At 30.9% G+C, this 10,588-nt stretch overlaps 1 protein-coding gene across 1 annotated transcript; it reads left to right on the forward strand.

Annotated features, from left to right (window-relative positions):
* Window positions 1–1,407: 1,407 nt before the first annotated feature.
* LOC111366279 (ubiquitin-conjugating enzyme E2 variant 1C-like) lies at window positions 1,408–8,552 on the forward strand. Its single transcript, XM_022987007.1, has 4 exons — window positions 1,408–1,567; window positions 3,708–3,847; window positions 7,294–7,419; window positions 8,175–8,552. Exons 1-4 carry the CDS (start codon window positions 1,534–1,536, stop codon window positions 8,313–8,315), a joined length of 441 nt encoding a protein of 146 aa, XP_022842775.1. The 5' UTR covers window positions 1,408–1,533; the 3' UTR covers window positions 8,316–8,552.
* The last annotated feature ends 2,036 nt before the right edge of the window (window positions 8,553–10,588 follow it).

The following is a 10,588-nucleotide window of genomic DNA, read 5'->3' on the forward strand; positions in this document are numbered from 1 at the left end:
ACTTATTTTTAAATATTAGTTCTAAAAATAGAGAGCATTTTATATTGGAGTGTTTTTTGAAGATAATCTTACAATTAGAAAGATAGTCACTTGAAAGAAAGGTGATTAGCTATCAATTGCAACCGGCAAATATAGATACAAAAAATCCAAAATAAAAAGTAAAGAATTTTGTCTTGTAATAAATTGAGAATATTTAAGAAGAAAAATAAACTGGAAACTAAATATTTATAGGAATATGGAGAAACTGAAGTTCAGATATAAATGGTCTAAGCTACGACAACGATATGTAATAAAGAAGCCATCATGTATAAGTTCTTTGAATCTAGAACTAATCAATAGTATGAAATGAAATAATGGTAAGCTTAGGGCGACGAAAACATTGCTCAAGAGTGTCTTGAGTAGTTTTAAGCATTGCCTAAAAGCAAAGAAAGCAATGAGATAGCCCCATCTCCGCACGATAAAACGAAAAAGTAGCGACTTTTTATAGATTGTTAATGGTTGGTATGTTATGGAGATAGTGGTTGTGAGATGATGAAATTGGAGTTAATTGTCGTGCAATAGTTGGTGATGGCGGCGGCAAGTGAATGAGTTGGTGCTTTGGGGATTAAGGTTGGTTACTAATTAGGATAATGATATATGGTTTATACATATATAAAATGTAAAGAGGGCATTTGTTAGAAAGTTATATATATGGTAAAGTTAGAAATAATAGTAGGGGTAGTTTTTGTTCTTTAGAAGAAATGAAGGTACGTGGAATAATTTTTTCTAAAGAAATAATAGTCATGCTATTTGTACAAAATTAGCTGACAAAGTTAGTTTACAAAATAACATCTACATCAATCATCTCAAAAACATTTTTTTTAGATCATTTGAAATCAAAGGTCAAGATTCTGTCAAAACTTGTTTTGTCAACCATTTTTATCAACTTATTTTGTACAACTAGATGATTGAAGAAATAAATACGTGCTCTGTATGGTCTAGGCTCATATTGGGTGGTCAACAAAAGAGTTGATATTTTTTCGCACGTCTAAATTCTAGGCAGGACACTACAACACGTTTTTGATTAGACACACATTTTTAGAATCGCGCCTATAAGTAAATAATATTATTGGAAAGGTAACAATTGATCAATCAAATTACAGTTGTGCTTGACTTCTACGGTCACATGTCCCGCAGACCCCCACCAATATGGAGCGTCATTTGACTAGACGTGTATCTTTTTCCATCAAATTAATGATTGCAATTTCAGTGTTTTTTATTTATTTATTTTGATCATGTTTAAAAGTAAATTAATTTTTTTATCAAAATTAATTTTCTCTAACAAAATTTACTTTTAAATTTTATTTTATTTTTCACAAAAATAGAAACTTCTAAGTTGAACCAAACGCGTTCTGTCCTCAATCCAATAATTTTGTTACTTTTTAACTTTATTCCTTTTTATCAACCTTTTCAAAGACTCAACTCGCTTTTTTCTGTTCATTTCTCTCTTCAATCAAATCGATCTCGACCCCAATAACCGATTTCATATTCACCATGACTCTTGGCTCTGCAGGATCAAGTGTCGTGGGTTAGTAGTAATCTATCTCAAAAAATGATATATTTTGGTTTATTTTTTTATCCATGTTTCTTGATTCTTTTCTGTAATAGCATGAAATCTCCGAGGTGAATCTGATTGTGGCGTGTGATTGTTGTCATTATATGGTGAATTTTCATCTGGGTTATATCTGAAAAATCTGTTTGTTGTTTCATTGGTTTTTTTTTTTGGGTTAATTTCCGATTGATTGGAATATCGATTGTGATGAATTGGAGTACAAGAGATAAAGAGAAATTAAGAAAGCGATGAATGAAATAAAATTCAATTCTCTCTTTTGTGATGAAAGAAGCTTTAAACCACGAGTATTTACAGTCAAAAAAAGTTGAATTCAAAATAATTGAATTTATTGTTGAAATATAAAAACCTTTTTTCCATGCTAGAATACATTGTTGTGATTTATGCAAAAATTAGTCTTCTTGTTACCATAGTTTGTGGGATTTCCAAGTTTACCTTTCTAATTTCCATGAGTCGTGGAATCATCATTCTCTTGCCGTGACTCTTGAGATTGCCAAGGATTGCTTTCTTGATTGTCATGCGTTAAGGGATTTTATTCTTGTGATTTCTATGAATTGTTTGATTTCAAAGTTTGCTTTTCTGATTCCAGAGTCGGGAGTTTCATACTTTGGATTGCCATATGTTGTGTTGACTTCCTCTTGTGTTTGTTGGTAAAATTGTCACCATTCATTCTTAGAGAATCAAAGACTTAATCAGGCATGCCATCGGTGGCAGCTTTTGTGTTTAGTGCCATTACTATATTTAGTTTCTACTAATTTGATGCGTTTCTTTTTCTTAATGTTTGAAAATCTTATTTTAATACACAATTTGATCAATTTTGAAGGGAAGTGTGAATGCTGCTGGAACTGTAACATTTTAAAGCTTTTCAATTTGTTTGGTTTATTATTTGTTTAATTGAGGTGGATTTGTACATGAATTTGATTGAGTTATTACTGTATCACTTATCTAAATTAAACGAGAAAGTGAAGTTTTTTCTTGCAGTGCAGGAGAGGGGGTTTGCGAATCGGGTTAGGAATTTTGGTTGTTTCATTTTTGCTGTTTAAGGAAATTAAACGAGTGATCTTATGTCCACCTGCTTGAATTACCACCTTCTTTGTTCTGTTTTTGTGTTTGTGTGATATTATTGATTGGTGTATGAGTTAATTTGCACGCTCTGTTATTAGTTCAATAAATTTTGGAGCTGTTTTGGCAAGATAGTTTGACCTTTTATATTTCATTGCAAATTTCGATATCATAAATCTGGCTACCATATTTAATAAAATCTATCCAATTTCTTTTGGGCAAAAGCATGTTTGTTTATATAGTCACCAGCCATAGTATTGGTTAAGTTGTAACTCAAGGATATATTTATACTTTAATCTTTAATCAGGTGCCAAATCAGTAATTATTAACCTTCTTGTACTAGGTGAACACATACAATGAATGAGATGTGTCCGTGCAGAATACATATTTGATCTGTTTAAGAAGCTAAGCTAATCTGTACAAATTTAATAGTTACCTCTGTCTCATATGAATACCCTCCATTCCTTTTCAGCATGCCTTGGAACACTATATGCTTTTATTCAAGCGGCTTATTCTCAAATTATTCTTTCCCACATTGCCTTGTCTAAATTAAATTACCATTCAAATTTAGACACATCTTTTTATATACAATGAAATATGGTCCACATTTTTGTTATGCGTGTAATGGTAAACTGGGAACATGACTAAAAATTTATAGTTCCATCACATTTAAGTAAGGTTTTGTCGAGTTTTACTAGGACATTTGACTTGAGACAGACAGTTGTATTTTTGGGAGGACACTAATAGTTTTCTGAGTTCAAGTTCTTATATGTACCAAACTTCGATGGGCGACTATTTCTCCAGGTTTTTAGAGATCTGGATTTTCTGTTGTAGTCTATGTTTTCATGATTTGTTTTGGTTGAGTTTTCTATATTGCTCTGCAGTAGAGAATTATTTTAATTTTTAACTTCCAGATGAACAATGAACTTCTAATTTATCTGATAATGGGATTTTTACTTTATATAGGAGATGGAATAGTTACATATCTGTAAGAAATAAAATATGTTGCATCTCATATCTTTAAGGTTCCTTGCAGTACCTCGAAATTTCAGATTGCTGGAGGAATTGGAACGTGGAGAAAAAGGAATTGGAGATGGTACTGTGAGTTATGGAATGGATGATGGAGATGACATTTACATGCGATCCTGGACTGGCACTATTATAGGTCCTCATAATGTGAGTATTTTATTCTCTTTTTAGCACTTGCCGCTTGGCTTAGCATCATCTCCTCTAAAGGGTAAATGCTTGGGATAGATGTATAATCTGCCTTTTTTTACTTGGAGATTATGATTTTATTTGAACCAGTGCCCTGTATTGTAACGCCCCAATTTTTTATAAACTTCGGAACGTTACGAAAAACTCATTTTTCTTTATTTTAAGTGCAGAACTATAAAAATAAAATTATCTATTAAACAAATAACTGCAACATTTATAAGTCTAAATTTAAAATATGAAATTTTATCTAAACATAACATAAACTCCTAACTAATTCAAATAACACATTTGAAACAAAATTAAACTAATTGGTAAATTTAAAGACAGTAAACTCATTTATTTTTCTTTTCATTTGACCCACACGGCAGCCCGCATCACTGTCCTTCCACAATTCCAATCGACCCGAATTAACCTGTAAAAATTTGTAAGAGTGAGTATTCGAAAACACCCAATAAGATACGTGCAGTTTTCATATACATATATATAACAATAAAAATTACAATTCATACCATTTGATCCTATGGAGTATATCGATGATCAAGCGACACACCCATCTTAGATCCTCTTATAATCCCATAAGATTTCATATCTCTTTAAAAAAACGAATGTCTACTAGCAATCCATGCATTTTTTTATTGAACATAAACGCATAAAGAAACAAAAACATTTGCACTTAAAGTATCTTACCTTGATAGCTCCAAAGAAAAATTTTGATTGCACGTTCTAATTTCTCCTAAATTTCTCTGCTTTGGATATTTAGTGGGTATCTTGTTTCTGGTTTCAAAAGAGCAAGTGGGACAATCACATTTTCTTATTCAGAAGATTGCTCTAGATAGCGATATTTTACTTATTCTAATGGCATATATATACTGTAGTCTATTTGTTGTTTCCTAATGAATTTAGAATTAGTTTTGATGTTTATCCCAATTAAATTGGATTTGGGATTAACTAAAAGATTTGTATTAATTATCAACGATTAATCTGCCCATCACTTATGATATCTAATTGTGATTAGTTTCATAAACGATCCTCCAATAAATTTCTATTAGACTATGATAATATTAATATTTTGTTTACTTAATGTCCTCTAATAATGTAAATAAACAACACACGTGTTTGTTGATTGAGGGAAGATTTCAGTGGATGAATAAGCTAATTAATTAGTTAGGATTATCTTTTTCCTTGTTTTACTTTGTTCTGATCTAACTTGGTTTCATCTTATCCAAAACAATTTTTTCTTGAGATAAAGACTTCTAATTAATTACAACCTTCAAAATAAGTCTAATATTGATATACCAAAACTTATTCCATCGTTATCTAATTCTGTATCCTAAATAAAATAGAAATTAAAATCCTATTCCATTTATAATCCCCAACTTTTCTAAATATATATAATACAAAATCAAAAAAAAAAATTTATTTATTATTATTATTATTATTATTTTTTGGGACGTTACATTTATCCTTCCTTTATTGACACACTAATTTTTTTGCTCAATGTGAGGTTTTTGGCCTTGGAAAGATAGATAACGAGTTCCATTTTTTAAAGATAACGAAACAATAATTAAAATTTATTATTCACCAGCATAATTTTTCTTTTATTCTTTATACAATATAAGAATAAGTTATTGTCCTTTTTGGAGAATAATGAACAGAATTGTGGAATGACGTTGATTTCTATACTTGAATTTATTTGTATGGCTAGCAGACAACTTAAGAAACTGAACATGAAAGAGAAAATCTAAAAGAGTCTAGAGGATTTTGAATCAAGTTCCGGATTTTTTCATTGTTCCTTATGATAATATCCTAGGGTTACGCTGCTCTAGAGGATTTCATAATGGACAAGCAAACAAGGTTGTGGCTATTCATGTCACGATGGATTTATTAATATTTTACTGGTTGCTGTCAGGTAACGATACTAATTGTGGCACTTGTTGAATCACCTTATAGTGTCAAATGAGTGAATCCGTCACATGAACACATTTTTTTTTTTTTTCGGTCTGCAGCTACCATTGTTCTATTCTGAATCTTTGCAAGCATTCAGATGGTGGCATTGTCCATAAATAGCTGTATTCTTTTTATGGCAAGATGATTCAATTTTTTTCCGTCAAAGTATATTATCAATACTAAACCTCTATCGGATTTGTTAGAGTATGGAATTAATTAACTTCTACAGGAGTTGGTAGAGTGTGGAATTTGATTTTGATGGAATAATTAATTTAAATGTTTGTGATATCGCATCACGGATCATGAACTGATTAGAGCTATTAGGCATTTCTCATTTATTTATGGTTTTGTTGACCTTACACTGTAACTCATAATGAAAGGAGATATCACATCATGTGATCATGAACTGGTTACAGCTATTAGTCATTTCTCATCTGTTTATGGTTTTATTGACCTTACAATTTAACTCTTAGGTAGTGTTTGATTCACCCAAATCCATGGAATTGGATGGAACCATTTTCCACCCAAAATGTAGTGTTTGATTCACAAGATTTTCCATGGAATTGGTTTCTAGCTCCATTTTCCTCCCAAAATGTAGTGTTTAATTCACAAGATTTTCCATGGAATTGGTTTCCAACTTTTATTAGAAGTTGTGCTATTCCTTAATTTGGTGGAATTTCAATTCTCACCATATGGTGAGAATTGGAATTCCCGGCGATTGTAGCGATTTTTTTTTTAGGCAATGGAAACCAATTCTAAAAATTATTGTAAAAAAATATTTCTCTTTCATGATAATTTTCATGTAAAATAAAGCCAAATAAACACTAAAAAATAGATGATTTTCTTGAATTATTTATTTATTTATTTTTATTTTTTGGCTTTTTGGCGATGGAAACCAATGTCATCCCCAATACAAGTAAATTATATCATTTTAATTGACAATTTTCATGTAAAACAAAGTCAAACGAATATAAAAAACACTTTTATTTCAACATTTTCCACGTGGAAAATTATACCAATCAAACACAATAATTTACAATTCCCAGGAAAACAATTCTTGGCAATTCAATTCTCTGGAATTTGTTTTCCACCCAATTCAATTCCATTTTTGCAATTAAACGGACCCTTAATGAAAGGAGATATTGCATCATCTAATCATGAACTGGTTGGAGTTATTAGCCATTTCTCATTTGTTTATGATTTTATTGACCTTACACTATAACCCTTAACGAAAGGGAGATATCGCATCATCTGATTGTGAACTGATTAGATTTGTTTATCATTTTTCATTTGTTTATGGTTTTATTGACCTTACGCTATAACTCTAACGAAAGGAGACATTGCATCATCTGATCATGAATTGATTAGAGCTGTTTATCATTTCTCATTTGTTTATGGATTTATCAACCTACACTGCAGCTCTTAGTGAAATATTTAATTGCCTTTTGTTTTTGTCTCAGTCTGTACACGAATCTCGCATATATCAATTGAAGCTATTCTGTGACAAAGATTATCCAGAGAAACCTCCAAGTGTTCGCTTCCATTCTCGGATTAACATGACTTGCGTTAACCGTGATACCGGCGTGGTAAGAAAATTCTGATCTCATCTTTAAGTTGATAGTATCGATTTTTGTTGACATAGTATTGTTATATCCTGAAATAGATCTAATGTTTATTACATGTAATTTGCCTATATGAGATTAAAAACTAGGCACAGACTCGTGCAATATCTTTGTGGTTATCTCCTCTCCCCTTAGCGGAAGAGTTTGGGGGCTAGTGGCCTGTCTGGCCTTCATAGTTTACAGTTTAGTTTGTAACAATATAAAGATTGATGATCTTAAAATTTTCTTCTTGTTGGCTATGTTGTAGCAAACAATCATTTTAGATAACTAATATATTCATGTAAATTGTGCCCTTGCCATGTATAAATCCTGGATAGGGTATCTTTTGATCCTTGTTGCCGGATTCTATGTTAGTTGATGATCCTTTGATACTAATATGTGTATTGTTGGAACAATGAATATTTAACTTTTTCTGAACTTACCCGTCTTGGAGATGAATTTACTCATGTACCGAACCAGGTGGTTGCTTGACCCTTTCCTGATGAGGATATTTGGCATTATGCTTAAAAGTCTTACCGTTTTTACACATACAGTCGAAATATCCCACCCTACACACATTTTAATGATGATACAAACAAAATTTGATAAACCCTCTAATGATGCGACTCTGTACATATCATGGCGAGTTTCCATCATTGAGCTGATAAATGTGCAGGGTTGCATATTTCATTATTCTATCGTACTATTGAATATTGTTGTATGTTGTTCGCTTGATATAGGTGGAACCGAAGAAATTTGCAGTTCTGGGAAACTGGCAGCGGGAGTACACGATGGAACATATACTGACACAGCTGAAGAAAGAGATGGCAGCTTCACACAACCGTAAGCTGGCTCAGCCTCCCGAGGGGACCTATTTCTAAGGGACCATATACAGATATTGTAGTTTGTGTTTTGATATTGAAATATAAAGGGGAATGCCCACTGTACTCCTGGCTTCTTGATACTGCATTCCCCTATGAACGTATTGATGGATTACTTGATTTCTTTTGCGTGCCAATGTCATTTTAGCGTATTATAGCTATTGGATTTTGTGAACTCTCTCGTTTGTATTTTGGAAAATAAGATAGATATTGTACTGAGGCTTCCTGCTCACATAACTTCTAGTTTACAAGGGTAATTACATACGCATCAAAATATTTATCATTAACATATCGTGTCTCCAATGACGATTTTGCCCAAATATTGAAATAAGCAAATATTTTGTCGTACTTTTGTATTTTTTTTAAAATTTTAAAGTGCAATAATCAAATGGGTATTTATATTTATATTTTATTTTATTTTATTATTATTATTTTTATTATTATTTTTATTATTATTATTATTATTATTATTATTATTATTATTATTATTATTATTATTATTATTATTTTATTTTTTTTGGCTCTCTTAACAATTTTTTTGGACGGAAACTGTGCCATCTGGGACGAGGAGCAAATGAATGATATGTTGGTGACAAGAATTTCTCAAAATAAGTCGGAGACATTAGTGTGAAAATGAAAACAATTGGAAAAATTAAAATCTCAATATAATTTGAAATCAAAATCAAACATTAATTTTAATTAGACGTATATGGCTTCCACCATATTCACGTTTTGTGGAATCTACTACTTCATTTCATTATAATTTCTCCAAAACGAGCACATTATTAACTTAATTCGATGATGTTTATGTTGGAGTTTTTGTCTTAGATTGCTGATTTTGAATCCATTTAAAATGACCGTTAAACAAATTAATTTGGTCCTTCGCAACCCGAGTAGAACCATATGAATCAAGAAGCTAGGACTGGACCATCCTCGGCAAGATAGTGTGCAGAATGGTCCCTCATTCTAGTTGTAAGAAGACAACTTACTACACATCAAGATTCTTTCATAAGCTTAATTGAACCCCACCTACTCCCATAAAAGTATAACCTTATGACATAGTGAAATGGCAGTGCTATATGTACATTACAACTTTCAGATTTGTTTACCAATAAATGATGTAGCAATCTCATCACCCACTAAAAAAAAAAAGGGAAACTCCATTTCTTTTTACAACCGACATTACATAAGCACAACCGTTTGAAAGAATTTGTAAATGATAATGTACAATATATATTTTCCATAGTGAAAATTGTCCCAAATTTTAAAGGATAAATTTTAGCATTGAAACCTTATCTATTTATGCATGTGCAGAATACAGAGTGAAGAATTGATTGATTGATACATACTCCACTAATATATATATATATATCATTTAACTGGTGAATTATTAAATACATGGGACTTATCATTAATTTATTCAATCATTTGATTGGTGAATTATTAAATACATGGGACCTATCATTAATTTATTCACCAATTAAATGACATGTCATGTCACTGATATCTAACATAAGCTAAACATTGGTGTTTAAGAGATCATTTTCGTATACACACACACAGAACTAAGAAAATAATTTAAGGCACTCCCAAAAAAAATTACAATATAAAAAATATAGAGAAATATTTCCATATGTTTAATGGAGTCGGTACACAACAATAAATGAATTCCATCAGCTAAATCACAGCTCACCAAAATCTGCAAAATTTGATTTCTATAACTTAATTCTAAAGATCTCAACTGCCTAATCTTAATCAATATTTATTCTATTGCTTAAACGTCATACGTTCCCAAAAAGCAGAGATAAACAATTAATAACTTATTATTATTATTATTATTATTATTATTATTATTATTATTATTATTGTCGTTGTTGCTGTTGCTGCTGCTGTTGTTACCCCACTTTGACTGTTATATTGCCTAAAAGCTCAAACGAATTCTCAAACTTCAAGATTAGTGTTATCAAGCTCGACTATCTTACATAAGCATAAAAACAATAATGAACAACATAAATGTTTGACCTTTAAGATAATGCCTCATTTATAGTCAATAATCAAACAATTTGTGTTTTCCACTTCAACAATTGTAATGGTTGTCATAAAATCTAAAATCGTGAAATATTATTCGTTAATTGGGCAGCGGTGTAGCAAATGGCGGCTGAAAAGTTCTTATATCGAAATTGAGTTGTGACTATGATTTTTTTTAAAAATAAAAAAATAAAAAATCTGTTGCAACTGGTAAGTTTATTAATGAATGACAATCGTACCCTTAC

The sequence above is a fragment of the Olea europaea genome, chromosome 17 (genome assembly GCF_002742605.1).
Source record: "Olea europaea var. sylvestris chromosome 17, O_europaea_v1, whole genome shotgun sequence".
Taxonomy (NCBI): domain Eukaryota; kingdom Viridiplantae; phylum Streptophyta; class Magnoliopsida; order Lamiales; family Oleaceae; genus Olea; species Olea europaea.

What these genes read in the sequence shown, in the direction of transcription:
- LOC111366279 (XM_022987007.1), top strand. Translation starts at nt 1,534, where the DNA reads ATGACTCTTGGCTCTGCAGGATCAAGTGTCGTGG. An exon ending in TGCAGGATCAAGTGTCGTGG is followed by an intron (nt 1,568 to 3,707) that starts GTTAGTAGTAAT and finishes GGTTCCTTGCAG; the next exon opens with TACCTCGAAATTTCAGATTG. An exon ending in TTAACCGTGATACCGGCGTG is followed by an intron (nt 7,420 to 8,174) that starts GTAAGAAAATTC and finishes CGCTTGATATAG; the next exon opens with GTGGAACCGAAGAAATTTGC.